At 40.6% G+C, this 23,119-nt stretch overlaps 1 protein-coding gene across 4 annotated transcripts; it reads right to left on the bottom strand.

The window, feature by feature from the left end:
- Positions 1 to 1,083: 1,083 nt before the first annotated feature.
- Positions 1,084 to 21,726, bottom strand: LOC145414246 (E3 ubiquitin-protein ligase RNF14-like). Of its 4 annotated transcripts, XM_080283832.1 has the most exons (8): positions 21,626 to 21,726; positions 19,265 to 19,476; positions 18,769 to 18,902; positions 13,069 to 13,683; positions 12,539 to 12,720; positions 11,487 to 11,700; positions 10,126 to 10,267; positions 1,084 to 3,087 (listed from the first exon to the last, which is right to left on the bottom strand). In XM_080283832.1, the coding sequence occupies exons 2-8, from the start codon at positions 19,458 to 19,460 to the stop codon at positions 3,077 to 3,079; spliced, it is 1,494 nt and encodes a 497-aa protein (XP_080139958.1). In that variant the 5' UTR covers positions 19,461 to 19,476; positions 21,626 to 21,726; the 3' UTR covers positions 1,084 to 3,076. The 4 variants fall into 4 exon arrangements, with proteins under 4 accessions (XP_080139958.1, XP_080139956.1, XP_080139957.1 ...); XM_080283830.1 differs by lacking the exon at positions 1,084 to 3,087 and having other exon boundaries at positions 9,219 to 10,267; XM_080283831.1 differs by lacking the exon at positions 1,084 to 3,087 and having other exon boundaries at positions 9,219 to 10,267; positions 19,265 to 19,472; positions 21,626 to 21,725.
- Between the last annotated feature and the right edge of the window lie 1,393 nt (positions 21,727 to 23,119).

Raw genomic sequence — 23,119 nt, 5'->3', positions numbered from 1 at the left:
CAGCCCAGTCACATCAAACCACATTCTGCCATCTCATCTTTGCACTCCATGCTGTTTCAAACCTTCAGCTATCATTTTCTATTAAAGGCAACTTCAGCACTCTTCTACCCCTTAATGAATATACAAGACAGTCTTTCCCTACTCCTAATTTTTTACACTATTCCTTATTCTATCCAACTTAAGCCTCCCACATTTGCTATGTACTGTGTATACATCCCACTTCCACTCCTCTCCTATTCTTTAGACTCGTTCCACATACAGTAGATGTGCAATACTCACCTGCCACATCCACCCACCTTCTTTGGCTTCCCATATCTCTTCCTGCTTTCAAGATCATCTCATCTACACCCTTTTAGTCACTTCGTACTAGCAGCCAATCATCTGTAAGTATACTCTACTGGTTTATTAACAGACTTCCTTATTCTATCATGAATCAATCTTATCCTATCCAATCTATTCATTGGAAGTGTTTTTGTGACATGTTGGTGGGTCCTCTGGAAGATCTGTAAAGAGTATTTTAATGAAATTCAAATAGTCAAACTGCTCCCTATCCTTGTCAGGGATCAAAATCACTTTTTTTGGACAGCAGCCAACTTCTCCAGATGATCAGCCCCAACCTCCTCATTGTTACCTGTAAAATCATACAAGCACTCACTGGTAAGGCAAGCTGGTGATCACTTTCTTCACACAAAGAAAAATGTATTTTTTTGTGTGGCCCACCTGGCCTATTTTTTATCCCTCCCTCCTTTCTTGGTGCTGCAGAGGGACGTCTTCATGTGGCAGCACCAATATAACTGGGCAGCTATGATATAAATGTCGCTCAATGCCTGCCCTGTCTCCGGAAAGGAGAAGGGTAGACTGCAGAAGGGCAATTTCAGCCTGCAGTCCACCAGGATCACATTTCAAATGATCCTAGGGCTTCAACAACAACAATACAGTACTACTGTAATAATCTCATTCTAACTCATACGGCCTCCAGATATCACTTCTGCTATGCAGCCCTATCCTGCCGCTGCAAGCTAAGTACAGTACAGAAGTTATTCACCCAAATCAAGTGGAGAATAGAATAGGTCGATAGTGCATATTTATTACAGTATCATTAGGTAGAATGATAATGTACAAGGGAAAATATTTACAACTATAACATCCTAACAATATAATACTTGCACCAGTAAAGAAAATACATTTGCTAAGCACAGTATTATACACTACCCCGTAATAACTGCCCGTTTAATCATTCATGAATGTTGGTTAGGCAAATGTAAATGCCAGCTTTTATTCTGAATATCACAAAAAAGAAAACAAGACTGTGATCCGGTTTTCTCAAGCATGAACTAAAAAACTGCTGAGTATATAGATTTGTTCCTGTCAAGCCTGAATTAAGTAATAACTGCACAACAGATGTCTTCCCATGAAGCTCAGGATGTAAGATGGTGTGGAGGTGTCAGTCCATTGCACTTTCCTCCTGTACTGGAAGCTATCTCAATTATTATGACAACCAAACATGTACATCAAACTGTATCAACATAAGCAAAAGTTTGATGACACACCTCTGCCAACAAAGGAAGGTGTGACATGAACTATTTTTATGTGACAGCAATAAGATGCACAAAACAAAAGAGTATGTGGGTGAGTGAATGATACCCAAGTGCCAGACAGCAAAGACCAAAGGAAAGATACTCTGTCATTTGGGAAGGCATAAAAAATATGGAAGGCAGGACAATGCTGGCAGAGGACTCCTGGTGAACTTTTGCCCATGGCTAAATTCCCCCCCCCCCACACACAAATCTACCCACTTATCCAACCTGGTACTGCTCCATCAGGAGGGTAAGGACCCAGTGCTAGGCTATTCAGCCCAGACATTTAAGGTGTGACTGACTGCTTGTCTCACTACAGCCCCTTGAATATGAGAGTCCTCACTAAAGTTTATATTGTCTGGTAGCAGAAAAAATATCTCAAAATGAACTGTACTCATATTCAAGGGTTTTTCAGTTTCTTGTACAGTGCATCATCAGCCTACAATGGCCTGGTAATAATAATAATAATAATAATAATAAAAGGCTCTAATTGATCTGTGCAAGTATCACAAAGTCTATAAATGAAAACACTGATCTAAATAAATAAATACAAACAGAAATGGGACTGTCAAGGAATGTCTGTTGGTAGCTTAAGTTGGATAAGAAGCCAAGAGATTCAGAGCCAATGAGTGTACAGATCAAGTGATAACAGGAGTGTGCTTAGTCAATATGGTCAGGAAAATAAAACAGAACAGGTGATGGAAAATGCAAAACAGTGAGTGAATTTCAGATGGTAGAGCCATGGATGGCTACAGAGTTAGCTGGATTTGAAAAGTGCAGTATGTGTGAAAGTATGGTACAGTATAGAGGTTGAGAAAAGACAGAAAAAAGAATGGATGAAGTGTGGAGATTCAAAGTCCAAACACTGCCTTTTTTCCTACTTTCCGGGCATTATGAAAGTTTTGATATGAAAGAATAAAGTGTGGAAGGTTTGCATGTTGCATATATAGACGGTCATCATTATAAGTTTTCTATCCATCTATCTATTGCCCCTACATACAATTCCAAAAACATCTTGGGGGGGGGGGAATCAGCAAGTCAGCTTCGCAGGTAGCAATGGAACTTCAATATGCTACTTTCTTTAAGTTACTAAGGATTTCTTAGCAAAATAGGATGTCCAAAAAGGCTACTTACAACAAGGTCTGCCTGCAGCCAAGAAATTCAGCCTGGAATGATCAATGAACAGATAAATGGTTAATTTCACTCGAAGCTCTACTGACAATTCTTTATTTGTGCTTTCCTGTTTTTATTTCTGGATGACGTAAATTGATGGTAAGGTAGCCAGATGGTGAACAGGTGGCATTCTGTTCTTGGCCAACCCTTCCAGAATTATGGTATCTGGCTACAGATACATAGATATTTATGGATCATCCACATCCCATTTGTTAGAAGAAAACAGGATTAGGATGATGATAATGATGATGAATCAGTTCTCTAAAACCTCTGCCTGCAGCTGCACACTTGTACGTAAGCTGTCAGTGGTCACCAGTCCCCTTCTGTCAATCATAATCTGAAATTAAGTGTTCAAACGAATTAGGCAAGTATATGCTTCCCAATAATAATCTTTGTTAACTGTGTACTGCTTTGTGTGTTCAAGAAAATACTGACAATTGTTTGCTTAGGATAAGAACATGAGAAATTTTTTAACATGAACCATTCTGGTAGGACAGTAAATTACTACTACTTTTAAAGTGCACTGATGCATATTTGAATGTGGTAGGTGGGGGCACTCACTCGATGAAGTGCTGCTTTGGGTGCCTGCCCTTTCCTCTCTTCCATTCTTCCTCTCCTGTCTTTCTTTCCTTCACTCTTTCCTCTTTCTTCTGCCTACGGGTGACTTTACACTCCCTCTTCTGTCTTTCTTTCCTCTTCCTTCTGCCTGTTAGGTGACTCTACACTGAGTGACAAGCCAAATGGTTTCCTGTACACCAGGAAACCATTACTATGCTGGGTGGTAACCATATAACCAAATTATGGCACCTGGTGGTTTAGTGGGTAATTTTGGTGCTCCAATTAGATTGAGCCTGTGTAGGTTTATATCCAAGGGATGGTTGGGGATTATTGCTCACATCATGCCACTCAGGGATGAGTGAGGCTGGTCACTCTCATCTTAGATGTCAGGACCAACTTGCTTAGCCCCGGGTTCCTACAGTCCTCACAGGGTGACATAGGATTGAATGATGGATGGATGGATGGACTACTTGCTACATCCATCCACCCACCCATCATCTGATCCAGAGTTGCTCCATGAGTAGCGCAGAAGCCCAGGGGTAGGCAAGTTGGTCCTGACATTTAAGATGAGAGTGGCCAGCCTCACTCATCCCTGAGTGGCATTATGTGAGCAATAAACCCCAACCATCCCTTGGATATAAACCTGCACCGGCTCCATCGGAGCACCTTAATTGCCCACTAAACCGCAAGGCACCATAATCTGGTTATATGGTTACCACCCAGTGTAGTAATTGGTTTCCTGGTGTACAGGAAACCATTTGGCTTGTCACTCAGTGTAGAGTCACCCAACAGGCAGAAGGAAGAAGAAAGAAAGACAGAAGAGGGAGTGTAAAGTCACCCATAGGCAGAAGCAAGAGGAAAGAAAGAAGGAAACAAAGACGGACGAGGAAGGAAGGAAGAGAGGAAAGGGGAGACACCCGAAGCAGCACTACATCGAGTGAGTGGATGGTGAGTGCCCCCACCAAAATATAAATTATTCAACTCAAATATCTACACAGTTGTTTTCAATTTTATGAAAATTATGAATAAAAAAAAATAATAATAAAATTCACAAAAAAATAAGCTCTCAGCAGTACTTGCATGATGCTTCAAATTATTAACCTAAAAAAATTCACCTACTTCAAGCTATTTTATTTGTAATGTACATACTCAGGCACTGATCCTCAGGATGACATAAAGGGTTGTAATGGAGTACCAGGAGAAAATGATAATGGGAAGCAACTGAAGGATATCTGTCAGGAAAGGAGGTTGTGTATTTGTAACTCGTATTTCAAATGCAAAGATGCATATAAATATACAGTACATAGTATACAGGGAACAGGAATCATGCTGAAAGGGGCCTGATTGATTAAGTGCTCATAGAGAGGTCGATGCCGGGAATGGTTGCTGAAATGAGGGCCGTGAGAGGATGATGTGGAGGTCTGTCGGATCATATGATTGTGGTATGCAAGATCAAGCTGAGAGGAGTGATGTGGACCAGAAGAGAGAGCAACAGTGTTTATTTGAGATGTGTAAGAAGGCGTGGATGAGTGAAATTGTGCCTGCAAAGCAGAAAAAGGCTGTGATTGTACCCCAGTACAAAAATAAAGGTGAACGAAGTGAGTGCAAGAAGTATCATGGCATAAGTTTACTGAGTGTTGTAGGGAAGGTATATGGAAGAATTATTACAGAGAAAGTATGAGAGATATCAGAAGTCCTAGTGAGTGATGAACAGGGTGAGAAGTGGCAGAGGATGTGTGGATCAAATATATGTGGAGAGACAGATAGTGGAGAAGGCTTGTGAGAAGGGCTATACTGTGTTTATAGCATTCACGGATCTGGAAAAAGCACATGACAAAGTAGTCAGGGAAGGATTGTGGAAGGTTTCGTTCATGTATGGTGTAGATGGTAAGCTGCTCGGTGCATCTAGAATTTATATGATGGTAGTGAGGTATGTGTAAGGGTAAATGGGCATCTAAGTGAATGGTTCATGATCAATGTGGGCATGCAACAAGGTTGTGTGATGTCCCCATGGTTGTCAATACATATATGGATTGGGTGATGAGAGTAGTAAAAACATGAGTACTGGAGAAAGGAATGGCGCTGGTATGTGAATGGTGATGGATGGAATATCTCAAATCTGTTGAATGCTGAAGATGCAGTGCTACTGCAAATACAGGATGAGAAGTACAGAGTTTTGCTGATGTCTGTGAGCATCGTGCCTTTACAGTAAATGTATAAAACAGTAAAGTGATGGTACTCGAGAGAGAAGGTGACTCCTAGTTTGCTGTTACAGTGAATGGAGAATGACTGGAACTGGTGGGGGAGTTCAAATACCTGCATATAGTGTTAGAAAAGAGAGGAAAATATGCAAAAGAAGTGGAAAGTAGAGTGACACAAGGAAGGAAGGTAGCTGGTGCTATGAAGGCCTTGATAAGAGCCAGAGGCTTGAGTGCTGCAGCTGCACAAGGATTATATGAAGGAGTGTTAGCGCCAACTTTGGATTGAGAATATGGTGCAGCATGAATATGAAAAGTCAAGAGTGAGAGTAGTGGAGATGGGACTGCTGAGGAATTTATGTGGAGTACAGAGAGTGGATATGATGTGAAATAATGTGATTCATGAAAGATGCAGATTGAGGAAGTCTGTGGATACCATAATCAAAGACTGTGCGCTGGGACGGTATGGCTATGTAGAGAAATGATAACACTAGAGTGGTGAACAGGTATATCTAAGCAAATCTGAAGGAGGGAGGAGGCAAGGTAGGCCAAGGAGAAGGTGAAGGGATATGGTTGATGAGTGTGTGAGGAAGAGAAGTATGGAAGTCGCTGAGGCTAGGGGACTGACAAGAGATCGAGCTGGCTGGATGAATGTTGTGAGAAGTGCATGATCAGGGATTTGGCACCCCTTTTAACGTGACAGCGTTTGGATTGACTCTTACGGATACGTTTATGTGGAGCTACTAAATGTGGTGAAAGTTTTTGGGTATCAGATAGAAACAGGATTCCTGGGGATTGAATGATGAGTGAGTGAAACCGTGGCCCACTGGAGTGGGCAAACTTGGGCAGTCTGGACACTGCTACTCCTCACCCTGCCCTAGGGTGGGAAAGGAAGTTCAGATGATGATGATGATTTTTTTTTTTTTTTTTTTTTTTTTTTTTCTTAATGGATGATAATGATGGTGACAATGATGATGATGGTGAACATACGCAGATGAAAAAGGTCCCCTACTACCTACTTGAACATGGAGGAGCCTATCCATCATATTCTGAAGGACAGATCCATTCAATATGAAGAGTAATATCTGAGTATTGAAAAAATCAGTTTGGACATAAACAACCCTATAAGAAAATGTGCTGTTTCAAACACTTGTTAGTGAACATTGGGCAGTGAATACCAGAGAACTATCTACACTAGACCACATAAATGAACCTTTTCTGAATAGCTGAAGGCATAATCATTAGAGAAATACAAGAGACCTACAAAGGATGAACTGGATACAGGAGTGAGACATGGTAATGCTGAATGGATAAAGTGAAATACATTGAGATGGTATGAACATAATCAAGGCATTAACATAGCTGGTTGCCCAACATAGTTTCAGAGTTTAAGAGTGAGTGACAGTCACTGCTAGAGTAAAACAATATGCTGTGTAACGAAAAAGTAAAATGGTACAGCGATGAAGGAGAGACTGACAGCCATATTATTAAACCTGAGTATGCAAAGCCATAAGCAAGCCTCTAATTCTTTATAGTCATTTATGGAACACTTGTTGTCATAAGATGTGACTGGCCCAAAAGCCACATCATAATGCGCATTAAGCAATGATACAGAGAAGTCAGGCATGTTCTATCATCATCACACGCTTCAGAAGTTATTAAAAGGGGCTTGTCCACATCTTTGCACATTTACTATGGCCCTGAAGCTGAATGAAAGAAGCATATAAGGACAAGTAGCTGGGATGGCCGTATCACATCAGAGGGTTCCCAGGACGTGACAATGCACTAAAGATTGTTGTGATGGAACAAAATCACCAGCTGCTTTTTGAGTTCCCAGTCCATGCATGCAAAAAAAATACTGTTGCAACTGGTGACATTGAACCCTTCAAGCCAGTGACACATAATACTTTAATTATTGCCACCTTCAGATGATGTTATTCAGTTCGGGAAAGAATGCAGATTATTTCAGATTCTAGCAATACAAACCGAAAATCATCTGGATGTAGCAAGAAAAAAATAAATCATCAGACAGAAGAGGTAAACTACTACACCTCTATGTGCACTCAATTGCATGAATAAACCTGGTACTTATTAATTTTGATGTGAGGAAAGGCAATGATGGACTAACACCTAACCACAAATACCTATGGGTTTCACGTACAATGGTATATACTATCACAAGCTAAAATTTGCCTAGTCTACTGCCAGAATTGTGTCCCACCTTCCATATTTTTCACTCCTCCCTAAATGTTAAACAATTATTCCTTCTAACACTCTTCTTGTTGTGTGCTGCATTCCATATTTCTCATTCACTTCTGAATACATGACAGTACCCTTCGTTTTCCTACTCTTTTCTTGTATATTTCATGTTGCTATCATACCTATATTGCAAAAACATGAACATTAACACCTTCTATCACCATACTCATTACGGAAGTGTCAATAAGCTTTTGATTGTGACAGCACAGTGACATGGGAAATTACTGAACCATGGGGTAAAACCAAGGGTTAATACTAAATATTCATTTAAGAAAGAAAGAAAAGTTTTGTTAAACATACTGAATATTTTTTTCAACATTAAAAGAAAAAACTGGATCTTCTGGCACTAGAAATGAGAAAGCAACCAATATTAAAAAAAAAAAAAAAAAAAAAAAAAAAAAAAAAGTATGTACTTGTATCAAGTACAATTGTAATGATATTTTGGCAGCATTATCAAGAAAACTACAAATATCTTTTAACAAAACAAATATCTTACAGTGTTCATTCAATATTACCCCCAAAATTTCATTCTTACCCCCTTACCATTTGATACTCTTTAACCCCTTCAACCTGATAATATATTTCTGTTGTTTATGCCAGGAGACAATTCATTTAACTTTGGAGTCCCCTTTAGTAGAGGAATTAATGAAGGCTACGTATACCTCTCCAGTTTGAAAAATCTCTCCTACCAGTAAGTTTAATATCAATGCAGAGAGATAGCAAGACAAAAATTTTAAAAAACTGTTAATGAAGACTATGGCTACCTCTCCAGTTTGGAAAGTGTCTCCTGAAGTTTAATATTACTGAGGAGACAGCAAGACTTAAATTTTAAAAATACTATGTTGGACTGAAGGGGTAAATCCCATCTTGGCCCGTACACCATTCTGCTTTGATAATATCCTTTATATTCTCTCACTACTAATACCAGCCACTTATATTCAATTTAGCAGAGAATTACTGAACTGGGGGAGGTATAAATAGTCTTCATTAAACTGCAAAAGCTCTATCTGATACTGAATAAAATTATCTAGTGGTAAAAAAGAACAAACTAAAAAATACATCATCAAGGTGAAAGGGTTAAACAGTCCACTGATAATGAAAGTTAGTAATGGTTGAGTAACTTATCAGAGAAATTAGTAAAAAAAAAAAAAAAAAAAAAAAAAAAAAAAAAGTGAACACTTCTAAACATCGTACTGGTGTTCCTGCAACCCCATCGACAAGACATATTTTAGTCTTGGTACCTCCAGACAATTCTGTTTAGCTTAGCTCTCACAGGCAACAGAGCTCTAATATTTTATTCCCGCTAATGTCCAGAGGCTTCATCAAAAAATGAGTCACAAGAGTCTTGGGGTGCTGATAACTAGTACCAATAACTTGCTTATGGTTGAGGGAAACTTTAGCAACTCTATTCAAGTTAATGCCAGATGACTTTATTCAATAAAGAATGCAACATGTGCCTTAGAAGGTTATTAGAAACTTTTATAAGTGGAGTAGACCAAAGTATTCAGTATAGCTGTTGCTGCGGCCCCACACCCATCTGAACATAAAACCAGTGGACTGCTAGTTAAAGTGGCCCTTATCCTGCAGTCCACTATCCTCCTTCTGAGGGACAGAGAGAGAGCTGTGGGACATCTATACAACCAGGCAGAGATGTTTTGGTTACACTGGTACCACCACATAAAAGCATTCTTCTCCAGCACCAGAGCTAGGCACCTCAGTCCAGACACTGGTGGGAGGAGTGACTAGTTGCTGGCTCATACGCAGCATTATGAGAGAAATAATCCCCAACCAACCTTTAGATAGTGATCCTCAAAGGTCGTATCTGGCTGGAGTGACTTAATTTACTAAACCACCGGGTGTCTAAAAACTGCTTTAGGGCAACAGAGTTAATGTACTTCCTCAACAAACAGCACAAAGGTCCACCTTTGATCTCCCTGTATGCACTAGAGAGGTCCCATACAGTGGAAAAGTACCCATGATTGACAGGAGATATATTCCAAATCAATTCCTTGTAAAGTAGGGGTGAATATAAATCAGTGAGTAAATTGTCTGGTGGTTGCAGGAATATATGAAATAAATCACTAGAGTGAAGGGGTTAAAGTGTCTCAATTTCTTCTGTCAAAAACAAGTTAACCAAAAATTCTTCAACCATGCTGTACTTGTCCTGTGGAAAAAAAAAAAAAAAAAAAATCATAGTTATGAAGAGTAACTGAATAGGCAAATTTGCACAAGTGTTTATGAAGAGTAACCGCATTACAAATGAGCATACAAATCTGCAGTCACTCAAAAAGCTCATTCCACAAAGACCCCCATTTCATCATCTGAATCGTCCCACATATCATCTTCAGCATCATCCATGCCTGCAAAGAGCTGATTGAAGCACTTGGAGTTGCGGTCGTTATAATGGGCATAGGGGTGCCCATGATGCAGGATGCACATACACAGCCAGCAGAAGTAGATACTGCACCGCTGGCAAGTCATCTTGTTGCAACCATCAATCTTCTGTACCCAGGGGAAAACAAAGTAATAGTAAGTGGATGTACAGAGGAACTGTGCTTGGATTAGGATGATGCAGGGCCGAACACCTTGGGGCCCTGGTGCTAAGAAACGTTATGGTCCCTGACCTTTCATCTGTACTGAGTCCCCTTCACCCAAATTAAATAAAAACGAATTAACGCTTACAATGCTTTCTATACTTATGTATTCATATATGATCATACAAATTACATATAAATTATGAAATACTGAATATTATTTACATTACTCTATATTAGTAAACTCCATACTTGCTCCCCCAACCCCTCAAGTCCCAGGCCCGTGTTTTCTTACCACTAACATCCCCCTCCCTGAGTACTGGACCTGAGGACTGGTAGAGTACAACAGAAGTACAAAATGGTTTTATGTATGTTACTATGGGTCTAGGCTCATGTGGACATGAACCCAATGGACTGCAGCCTAAGGTTACCCTGCTCCTGCAGTCCACCATCCTCCTTTTAGGGGACAGTGAGGGAGCTAAGGATATTTGTATACCACCCAGTTATATCAGTGCCACCTAGTAAAAGTATCTCACTTCAGCACCACTAGTAAAGCTGCTACACAAAGCCATTGTGACTGGATTAAGATGGCTTTAGAGGTGAACAACTGGTAAAGAAATATAAAATGACTGTCAATGTACATACAAAGGTTTACACATGAACTGAGATAGCAAAAAAGAATACGTAAGGAACAAAAAATGTCTGAAAAAGAAGATATAATGGAACTATGTCTGGGTTAAGTTCATAAAAATGAGTACAGAAGAAGTACAAAATGCCAAAGTGTTTGTGTTGCAAGAGAGGGATGTATTCCTGTGGAGGTAATGACAGGCAGCAGAGTTGCCCAATTAAACAAACATCCCTCAACTCCATCCTTATCCCCTGAAAGGGAGTTGAAGAACTACAAGGAAAGGGTAGCTTCAACCTTCAATTTACTGGGTTCATGCCTACATGAGCTTGGGGTCACAACAACTATGACAAAACTAGAAAAGATCATACTGAAAATCGGAACAGGTAAGGTCAGAGCCATGTTAGCTATATGCAGAAAATATGAAGATCATGATGATGATAACAATATGCCTAATAATAAGGAAACTGGGAAGGAAATATATAGCAATTTTACTGCACTATTGTTTTTGAAGGTTACTCAAGATCATCACTAAAACTATACATTCCCTGATTTAACATACTTCAATTTTAGCCATGCATTTGGGGCATTTCTTTGAATTCTCCTCCAGGTAGTTCTGTGAGAGGTGCTCATCACGTAGGACACAGAGATACTTCTTGCCATACTGGTCCTCCAAGCGACGCCGGTCCTTGTCACTGCCATTGATGTACACCTCCATTATTTTCTTCACCTCACTGTTCCTGATGCGGCAAGGGTCAACCCCATGCCACCCAAACCTGCCAGAAAAGACATATCATCACCTCAAAGATATCATTTGCATCCAAAACTCACACACACAATGCACAGTTAGTCCTTATTATCTGTCCTCCTTTTGATGTTCTTTTTGCTGTTAAGTCTACATTAAATTACACAAAATTGCATATCAAAATACCACTGCTATATATAAAGCTGAAATGCCTGATTCTCCAATTAAAAGTACTAGATATAGCTACTGAAAAACTCTCCGTATGATTTTACTCAACACAGGAGACTTTCTGAACTACAGTAGAAGTGTAGATATAACTTCACTCACTGCTTCATCTCAAGGCAGACAGAATACACAAAAATAAGATGTCATCCTATTGGCATTGATTAAATGAAGCTACATCTATCTATATACCTAGGCTGCTTCCCCCAAGGAAAGGGAGGTAGCCGAGACAGGACGACACACTCCCCATTTACTCATCCATTCAAACACATTCATCCGCATCTTAGCCCCAAAGGGGAGAACGGACAGATCCTCACCGCACCACACCGCACAAGGGTCAACTGCGCAATGCAATCAGTGACATCCGCAGCAGGGCCCAACAGCAGAACTGGTTTACCCCTGCCACATCATAACAGACCCATCCCCTTACCCGCACCTGAAGCTACATAAACTCTTTAAAAGTTACATGTATATTTTATAAATTCTGGAAACTTGGTGAGTAAAAAAATAAACACAATATTCCTCTTCCTGCTGATCCTTTTCTCCAACCAAGGATGGGGTGGGACAAGATTCAGAAACTAAGAAAGAAAAAATACTGTACATAGTGGTAAGTGTGTGAACTGTAAACTCATCCTCCAGAATCCCACCTACAAATGCCACAGAAGACAAACTTGCATGACGGACACTGCCCCTGGCCCTCCTCCACTGTGACGGGGTATTGGCAGTGGAAACGTGGGCACGGTTGGATGTCACCCAGGGAAGAGAGGGTTGAGTTCAGCAGCATCTCATCCCACTTCCTGTACAGCTCCTCTGGCACCAACTCTTGAACCTGAACAGTAGTAACACCATCATTATCACCATTAACATTATTCTGATCTCTTTTCCTACATAAGGATGAAGTGAGGTGGGGTCCAGAAAGCATGGAAAGAAACAAACAAGGTAGAGGGTGAACTAATCATTACTGTACCTCCTATAATCTGATGATGTATATTTCATTTTATTCGGACCATCACCAGATTATTCAAGACAGAAAGGATTTCTCACAGGGAAAGGGTTAATGAAGACTATATCTACCCTGAATTTAAAAATACAGTACTGAAAAGAAGAGCATGATCTACAATATGGTAAAATGGAGATGATGATAACAATATCTCCATGACAAATGGCCCTTACTCACCTGTTTTGGGTTGGCCTCTGACTCACATTCATTCTCAGGGCAGCGTAGAAGTTTGATGTTGCCTTCACTTATTTGAACAGAGAAGTACGATGACATGCAGTCCTTGCAGTACACATGGCGGCAAGGCCAGAATTCAAGGCAGTTTTGTCCAAGCTTCTCAACAAAGCAAACTTTACACTCAAAGGTTTTTGTGCTGAACACTTTCCTTCGCATCTCCTCATCATAATCTCTGAGAAGCCGCAACATATTAGTCTTAGGGCCAATGTCCTGGATGGCACGGCTGTCATAGCTGAGGGAGTTTTGTCGAGACACTGTGTGACTCGAGGCACTGGCACTATCACCGCTACTCACACCACTACTAACACTAATATCACAGTTATTTTCCCCATTTAGATTAGCACCATTGGCTTCTTCACCTTCATCCCCCACAAGGCCACAGTTGCTGCCAGAGCCGCTAGGATGTCGGCCTGGCTTCATTGTCTCCAGGTCTAGGGTACTGGTCAACCCCAGATGATGGAGGCTCTCATCCTTGAGGAACTGCACCCACGTGAACATCACAACTGAACCCTCATTTTCCTTCCATAGAGAGTCTAACTGGGCACACAGCTCAGTCAACTGTAAATATTATAAGAAGGACATAAATAATAAGCAGTGACAATGTAATTTAGAATACAAATATTACAACACCTACAGTACTTGTGACTGATGATAACTCCTTCAGACCAAACATGTCTTCTATTCTGGTTCATGCTGGATTATTTTATTCAGCTTCAGTTCAATATCTCTGACCTGTGGAGGCTTAAACAATCTCAGCTAAAAAAATTATTCCTATTACAGCCAGACTCCACATACAACAAGTGATTGTAAAGTTCTCTCCATGCACCTTCTCACTACTGACTAATGTACTAGCCTAATGTCATCACTTTTCACACACTGATCAACAATATCCCTGTTTTCTACAATCATCAACTTATCTATTTATTGCCAGATGCCTTAATCCCATAAGGGATGGCCACAAACAAATTGCATCCATGTCACCTGGTCCCTCGCCATTTCACGGCCCTGCTCCCAGCTCACACCACCCCCTCTCATATACCTCTCCACTCTATCCCTCCATCTCATCCTTGGCCTCCCCCTTCCTCTCCCCCTCACTCACATACACTCTCCTCGTAAGTCTCATGCTCTCCATCCTCTCCACATGGCCCAACCACCTCAATGTGTTTCTCCTAACGCTTTCTATCACATCAACAACCACACCACAATGCTCCTTCACTTCCTCATTTGTCAGTCTGTCTCTCCATGTAACTCCACATGCTCCTCTCAAATAACTCATTTCCACTGCTATCACTCTTGACTTGTGTCCTTCCAACAAGGTCCAAGCTTCACTTCCATATGTTAGAGTTGGTATCACAACACTGTCATGCTGCGACTTTTTTACTTCCATACTCACTTCCCTGTTTCTTATCACTGCTTTCAAAGAACCAGCAACTTTTCTTCCTTGTTGTACCTTTTCAAGCACTTCACCCTTCAAACTTCCATCCTTACTCATCACACTACCCAAGTACTTAAACGTACTTACATTTTCCATTTCCTCATCATCCAACATCACTGTACAACCAGTGACTTCATTTCTCTCAGAGACCATAACTTTACTCCTCCCTACATTCACCTTTAGAGTCCGTTCCTTACACACTTCCAAACTTCTTTACCAAGCCTTGCAGTTCCCCTTCGTCTTCACTTAACAATACAGTATCATCTGCAAACAACAATACAGAGAGTTTCCAAACACTGCCCTCTCTCAGTAGGGCTGCTCCAGCATCCACTGCCCTACCTTGTATCTCTTTTATAACCCCATCCATTTACAAACTGAACAACCTTGGAGACATGTCACATCCCTGTTTCAATCCAACATTCAAATAGAAAAATTCACTCAATTCACTATCCACACACACTGCAGCCTTAGCCCCCTCATACATACTCTTCATGACATTCAGCAATTTCCCATTTACTCCATATATTCTTAATATTTTCCACATTCCTTGTCTATCCACCCTGTCATATACTTTCTCCAAATCCATGAAGGCTGCATACAACTTTCCTTCTCTAGAAATTTTTCCACTAAAGACCTATGAACGAATATCTAATCTACGCAACTTTCTCCCTTCCTAAAACCTCCCTGTTCTTTACCAACTAATTCCTCTGTTATTTCCCTAGCTCTGTAAATAAGTATGCTACAATACACTTTTCTATTACACTAAGAAGTCAAATGCCCCTGTGATTATCACATACTTCTTTTTCCCCTTTTCCTTTGTACCGGAGAATAATTATACCTGACTTCCAATCCTCTGGGACTCTACCTTCCTTCCAGGCCAATCTGCACATCTTCCATATCCAATCTACTACTATCTCTCCCCCATGCTTCAGCATTTTACCAAACACACCACCAATTCCTGGGGCTCTCCCCATTTAGACTTTCTTCACTGCTTCCACCACTTCCATCCTACTGATTTCTTCTTCTCTTCTCACCTCCCTCCTTCTCCCAGCCATTCCCCAGCCACTTATCCATGCATCAATTTCATTCTCTATGTTTAACAGTTCTTGAAAGTGTTTACTCCATCTGCTCACTTTTTCTCCCTTCTCCACTAGCAATCTACCATTTTTATCTTTCACTTCCCGATTAACTTCTTTATCACCCTGTCTAACTCTCTTTACCTCTTTCCAGAACATTTTCTTACATTCCCTCCACTTTAAACTCAAATTCCTTCCATATTCCTCACCCACTCTCTTCTTTCTCTTACTTATCTTTTCCTCTCTCTCTTGTCCTCTTTACATATAACTCTCTTTTTCGTGTCTCAACTTCCTCCACATCCAAGCTGCCCAACCACTCACTATATGCCTTCTTCTTTTGTGACACAGTTTGTCTCACCTCTTCATTCCACCAAGCTGTTCCTTGAACCTCCTTTTATCTTCTCTTCACCCCACACACCACCTCACACGCAGCACAGATTTCTTCTGTGAATATCTTGCACACACCTTCCACCTACTCCAAATCATATTTACCAAATCACTCCTCCACTTCTCTCTTATATTCTGCCATTCTTCCATCCTCTTGCAACTTCTCTCCCCTTCTTGTATGAACTACTACTTCCTGTCCTTCCCTCCTTCTAATCCTCCACTGCAACTGAACCTTGACTTTTGCCACCACCACATGGTGGTCAGAAAGTCCACTCACCCAAGCTCTGTATGCTCTTGCATCCATTACACACCTTCTCATTCTGTCATCCACACACACATAATTAATCACTGCCTTCCAATCACTCAGTTCACCACCCACCCTTCTCATCATGTGCCACGTATGCCTGTGGATCATTTTGTGTCTAATGAGGATATTGGCTATCACCAACCCCCTCCTTTCACAAATGTCCACTAAAGTACTGCCATTCTCATGCATTTCTGCAGACACACCCCACTCACCAACTACTCCATCCACCTTCACATTCCCTGCTTTTCCATTCATATCTCCAATCAAAAACATTCTCATTCCTTTCAAACTTACCAGGTAACTATTCTAAAAACAGCAGATGCTTGATTTAACGAACACCGATGTAGCAGAAACCCAGGGTAACAAAATTATTTTTTTCCAGTATTTTTGCACTATTTAACGGAAAATTTCTGTTAAATCGAGCGTAATGCCGCTAGAGAAATTCCGTACACTATAATGCATTTCTGGGGGTATTAATTATGGGTTCAGACTGTTGTGTGTAGCAATAAGAGTTAGCATACTTCACTAGGTTTGCGTTGCCTTCAAGAATTTAGCGGAAAATAGTTCATAATACTGGAAAATTTTTCCATGATATTAAGTCTGGGGTACGGAACTTGATTTAGTGGAAAATTCGATGTAATGGAATGAGGGTTGATTGAATTAATTCGTTAAATCGATAATCTGCAGTAAATGTATAAGGGGGAATGAAGTCAGTCACCACGGGAGGCAACAATCCAAAATTCCTCATTTGTTTATCTCAGGGACAGTTATGCTAACATGCCATTTTGATGCACATTAGAATAACCAGAAAACAAGGTCAATATCACTGTTGTCTCCATAACTACGTTCTACAATAATCTCCTTTTCAAAAATGTTCTCTACTATTTCAATCATATCTTTTTCCTTTCTCAATACCCTCTTGAATCTGGGTCCTTAGCTTATTCTTACTGTTCATTCATCACCATCTAATCCAGTGTTGCCCCATGAGGAGCATAAGAGCCCGGGGCTAGGCAAGTTGATCCTAACACTGAAGATGAGTGACCAACCTCACTCATCCCTGAGTGGCATTACGTGAGCAAAAAACCCCAACCACCCCTTGGATATACACGTGTACAGGCTCAATCTGATTGGAAGGCCTTAATTACCCACAAAACCACCAGGTGCCACAGACAGGTTATACGGTTAACAACCAGCGTAGTAATGGTTTCCTGGTGTACAGGAAACCATTTAGCTTGTCACTCTGTACAGTCACCCATAGGCAGAAGGAAAAGGAAAGAATGACAGGAAAAAAGACAGAAGGGGGAAAGCAGAGTCACCCACAGGCATAAGGAAGAGGAAAGAATGAAGGAAAGAAAGACAGAAGAGGATGGAATGAAAGGAGGAAGGAAGAGAGGATAGGGCAGTCACCCGAGAGCAGAACTACATCAAATATTTTTCAGCTTGGGAATGGCCTCTCATATCGAGGGAATTTACTAAGGCTAAATCTAATTCCTCCAATTTGAAGGGTCAATCCTAAGCCAAATAAAATGATCAGATGGCATAATTAACTGAAATTTATGTCTGCTGGGCTCAATGGGTTAATATACAGGCAGTCCTCATTATAAGTACAGGATGTTTGCCAAAATATTACAACTTTTTCCAAACAAGTTTATGTAAATTAAAGATATGGGTACTGGTAAAACACCTTTAACCCTTTGGCTGTGAAAATTTCTGAGCTCTATAAAATTGCCCCATCGTAAGCTATGATAGGTCAATTCTCAACCAAAACATTAACTGTGATAATTTTTATAATTTTTGATGCCCTAACTTTTGCCTGAGCACAGCAGCACTGCATGACATATGATGCATAGTTTTTGCAGCCAAAGAGTTAAAGGTAACAATGGATGGCAATTTTCTATAAGCTACTATAATACAGCATAAAAAATAAATGAAAAAGGGCAACTTACTGTATAGCAACAGCATACTTTGCTATTAAACACTACACCACAACATAGCTACAATTTGAAGACAGAGTTCTATGCTTACCTGAGTCAACACTGTTTGCCTGGTAGGTGCTCTTCAAGGCACATAGTCTTCCTCAGCATCCCTGTCTAGTCACCTAATCCTTACGTCCCTATTCAGGACCTCATTCCACATGTTTCTTGAGCTGCTTGCATGAGCTCTCCTAGATCTGTACAACCTTTTTCCCAATTACTCTCACACAGTCTCACCCAAACCACTTATAGTCATCCTCTTCCGACATTATCTTACTCTCCAAATATTTACTTGGCACCCTGTCACTGTTCACCATTTTGAATACTATGTAAATTCTAAATTTTTTTTCTTATGTAATCCAATCACAGCCCCATATCTCATTCTCATATTATACATTATTCTTCCATGCCAAAGTTCTCTAAACTGTTCCTTACATTATTAAACATACTGAGGAGTAATTTTACCTGAGCTCTGGTAAGCCACTTGCAGGAGAGCGTAAAGCTGGGAGGGTCCTGAGAGGGGTACGTGGCAGGGTATGTGAAATGAAGGTAGATTGGAGGCAGGTACTGGGTGTAATGCTTCTGCTCTACAATCTCTCCTGAGGGTTAAAATGATATATACTGTACAAGACTGATTGTGTCAATGGATGAAAACTATGATACTCTGCATATATAATGTATCAACTCTGCCACATTAATTAGGAACATCCTAATTCCTAAAATACACTGTCCATTCAAACAAATAGGTAAGAATCTTCATAACAAAATTAAAGGATTTCAGAGTGATAAGTATAGATGAAAATGGTTCATATTATTTTCTCAGTGATACCAATTTTATTACAGTACTGTACCTAAGTAAAGACTCTGCATTACACAGGACAGTGGGGCCTTGTCATCAGTACCATATTACTGAAATTAAAAATTTTAAATGAGGGCCACCAGTACTGCAGTATAGACCTACCATCTGCATCTATGTGCTTAGTGAGCAATGTAAAATCTGGTGGCAGGTCAAGTGAGATGGCCAGTTCCCCTCCTCGGTCGCCACTCTGCCCATCCGCTGGTCCTCCATCCTGACTCTGGCTGGATGTGAAGGACTCCTCGTATATGCTGGACAATGCCAGCAACTCATCATCCTGTTCCTCAGCATCAAGAGACATCCTGCCTTAACCCTGTCTGCAGTAAAAGGACTCAGTTAATACTGTACACACATAACAGCATTAATAAAATCACCCTAATCCAGAACTAGAACATAATCAACACAATTGTGGATACGTGTACATGTGATCATCTAGCACTAAAACTATATAACTGTACCATCGAGATAGGATGTTATGTAGATTTTTTTTTCTACAATATTTCTCTTCAGGCTAAATGTATATGTTAAGGGCATTATACTATATAAGTGCCTGATGAAACAGGTCAAGAATTTAGCAGCAAAAATATCTATATTCTGCATTCTTACCTTATTCACAAGACTTTACTGATGCACAGGTTGGTCTCTTGTATATACTGTATGTATATCTATCTATCTATCTATCTATATATATTTTTTACATCCCTCCTGTAAAATGCAGGTACAGCATACTGGTATATTTCTCCCTCTGAGTTTTGTGTTAGGGGATGTATTATAAGGTGTTCTTTTGCTCATTGAAATACTCCAATCTCTATTAGGCAATCACATTTATCCTTTTTTTTTTTTTTTTTAGGTCCTTATGGCTGGCGGGACTTTCTGGCTGTTTCCTCTGATTTTCCCTGGAAACTGTGCGTCCTCCCACCAAAACCAGCTCTGCTCTGCTAAGCAGAATACCAACTCCCAGTCATCCATCATCCTACAAGTTCCTTCCTGATACCGGTACCATCTCGTACTTTTTATACTGCAGCAAAAGATCTGACCACGCATCAGTTAAGTCTCCTGGGTAAGGTTAAAAGCAAAGTACACTCAACCCATAGAACAGAACTGCCATACCAGTAATGAAGGGGGTGTTATTCTGTACTGTAATACTTTCCACCAAGACCAAATTTATGACACACAATCAGTTCATATCACATTACCGAAGCAAATAATAGCCTTATAAAAATCTAAGATCACACATGGTGAGTAAAAAAAGCAGAGGTAGACCATAATCACAGTCACTTACTATGACATTATGTATACGCAGAAACCTGACAATGAGCATGAACACCTAACTGGGGGGGTCTGCCTCCCCAGACCCTCCTCTCTGATACATGTTCCCTATGAGTCAGCAAGTGGGTTGGCGAAGGGTTAGTGCCCCTCCCCATAAAACAACTAACTCGAAGACAAATGGCCACTCACTGCAGGAATATGGTATCTGGCTATAGATACACGGATAGACAGACGTCTGGAAAAGGTTTTAGAGCAGCTGGCCCTAAATGTGGGTCTACAGATCAAATGCCACCCACAAAGATGTGGCCTCTGCTATGTAAGGATAGCTGATGGTGTGTTGCTGAGAGTGGCACCACAGTCCATGAGTCTCACCTACAGTGGGATGCAGCTTTTTAATTATCTGCCTCTGTATCTCCTGTCTTACTGACATATCCCCTGCTGCCTCCAAATACTTTATGCACAGAAGGCTGTCACAAGTTCCTGACCAACCCCCCATACAAGGCTATTCCACTCTTGGTTCAAACTTGCTTCATATACACTGTTCAGTTGAGTAGATTTGGCTGGTACCATCAGATGCCCACCTCTGCGGCATCAATACAGTAGTGGATGGGATACGACAAATTAAGCAAAGTAAGTAGGTATACAGTGACTCAAATCACCCCCTGCACACACTGTCATGGCTGGAGAAAACTGAATTTGATATTCAAGTAATTCAAGGCATATTCTCTGATTGAATAGTTGCAGCTATGGCATAAAAAAATGATAATAATAAAAAAAAAAAGTCAGGGAGTCAGAATGAACAAGTCTAAACTCTCATTTAGCATATGTACTATACCAAACACAACTGACATCATGTTGATTATTGCACTGATGTGATATAAGCATGCCTTCATGCTCAAGCAAGAAAAGGAGGCAGGTAATGAGCTATGCAAGACATCATGGAAACATTATTTACTTTGTTCTCTCATAATAATGATTTTTTAGTGTCAAGTTACTAATGATCCAGTGGCTCAATCTGTACTCAGTCTGATTATTACTGAAACGAACGGTACGTCAACACTATGGTGGTAAACCTAAACGTATCACTTCAAGGTCCTGTTTCAATGCCCTCATGAGAAAGCATGAAAATCGTCATATTTTACAGTTGAAATTAACTCTGCTTCCAGTACTAAGCATCATCTTATCGTTAATACGTACGTGTCTACGTGGTACTGTAGAATCAGAGCGAATAATCTTCAACCAAAGTTTACACAAGCAAAGACACCTCAGCCCCTCAGTGTTTACAGTGCTGGCAGCCGCAGCACCACGAGCTTAAACTATGTGTCACAGGTGTTGCAATAGGGAATTCCGTCACTATAAGCCATTACGTGTAGTTTGGCAATAATCAAATATCCTTATGATGTCTTCCAATAATATGCTTAACTTGAACTTCAAGTAGCTGATATACTGTATATACATCTAACTTATTAGATCGAAGTCGTAAGACTATCCGATTATTTTCAAACTACGCGCAACAGCACTACCAGTAGCTAAACTCCGGAAATTGTGTGTGTACGTTTTATATATGCGGTACTTTGACTCTGTCATCTATAGGCCTAAATGCAAAATGGGTTACTGATTCCGTTCTGGCTTAACGATTCAGATGGCTGTTCTTTGCCATCTCGTCTTATTTTCACTGTCTGCTCATACATTATCCACTGAAAGAGACATTTAAGTATGAGCCAACAGGCCCAATGCAATGATCATTTGTATTTTTGTGTTCCTTATCGTAAGTGTCCCTGGTTGGTGTCCTCGCCTCCCGCCCACGCCATGAGAGGGATGCTCCAAGGCTTTGTCTTCGTTTCACTCTTCATTGTTCCACAAACCGGGCAGATATTTGTCACATGAGAATAACTTCAATGTCACCCTGGCCTCTGGGAGTCGTCTATGAATTAATGGTGCATAAAATTGTCTTCATTTTCTCTTCCGCCATGTCAAAGCGACTGCCCGTTTCATCTCCTAGGCGTCTTCGCTTCAACCCTCAGAAGTTATTAGTCTGACTTGGTATTTTCATAATACTTAACCCCTGAATGGAATTTTATACCTTGAGTATTGATGGCAAGATTCTCTTTCACCTGCACAATAATAATATTTTAAGCAGGGTGACTTGTATCCTCGCCTCTAGTACTACTGCTGTCAGTTAAGTGGACGGCATCCACAAACCAGCTCTTTGCATTGTCTTTCATGCTGTTTGATGTGTCCATTCTCTTTTCCTTCTTATGGGGGCAGGGTGGCTCAGTGGTAAAGAGTCGAACTCAGGACCGGAGGGGCCGTGAGTTAGAGCCAGCTGCCATACCGGAAGGGGTAGCGCCCTCCTGTCACCTAACATGACTATTATGATCTGATAAGGTCTAGTTCGGGGGAGCATTCTTTCTCCCTTCAAAGTGGGATAATATCTCTATACATCACATGAAATTAAACCATTTGCTCCTCTAGCACATAAGGTATACCAAATCCTAAAAGACCGCTTGGTCTCTGCCCCTATCTGGTGCTATTCAATTGACCACATTCATTAGCAGATATGTGACACAGAAACCATTTCTTGGTGGAAGCCTCCAGTCCTAATATTCTTACTGACCCTCTGAAACTCTCTCTTGTGGTTGCTCTCTAACAAGTCTTTAGGTGGATTGACTACACTGATAGGCTATCCTG

The sequence above is a fragment of the Coenobita brevimanus genome, chromosome 98, assembly GCF_032717465.1.
Source record: "Coenobita brevimanus isolate Jiangsu-jjx chromosome 98, ASM3271746v2, whole genome shotgun sequence".
Classification (NCBI taxonomy): domain Eukaryota; kingdom Metazoa; phylum Arthropoda; class Malacostraca; order Decapoda; family Coenobitidae; genus Coenobita; species Coenobita brevimanus.
The sequence above is the reverse complement of the archived record's forward strand: the minus strand, read 5'-3'. Positions and strand labels throughout refer to the sequence as shown.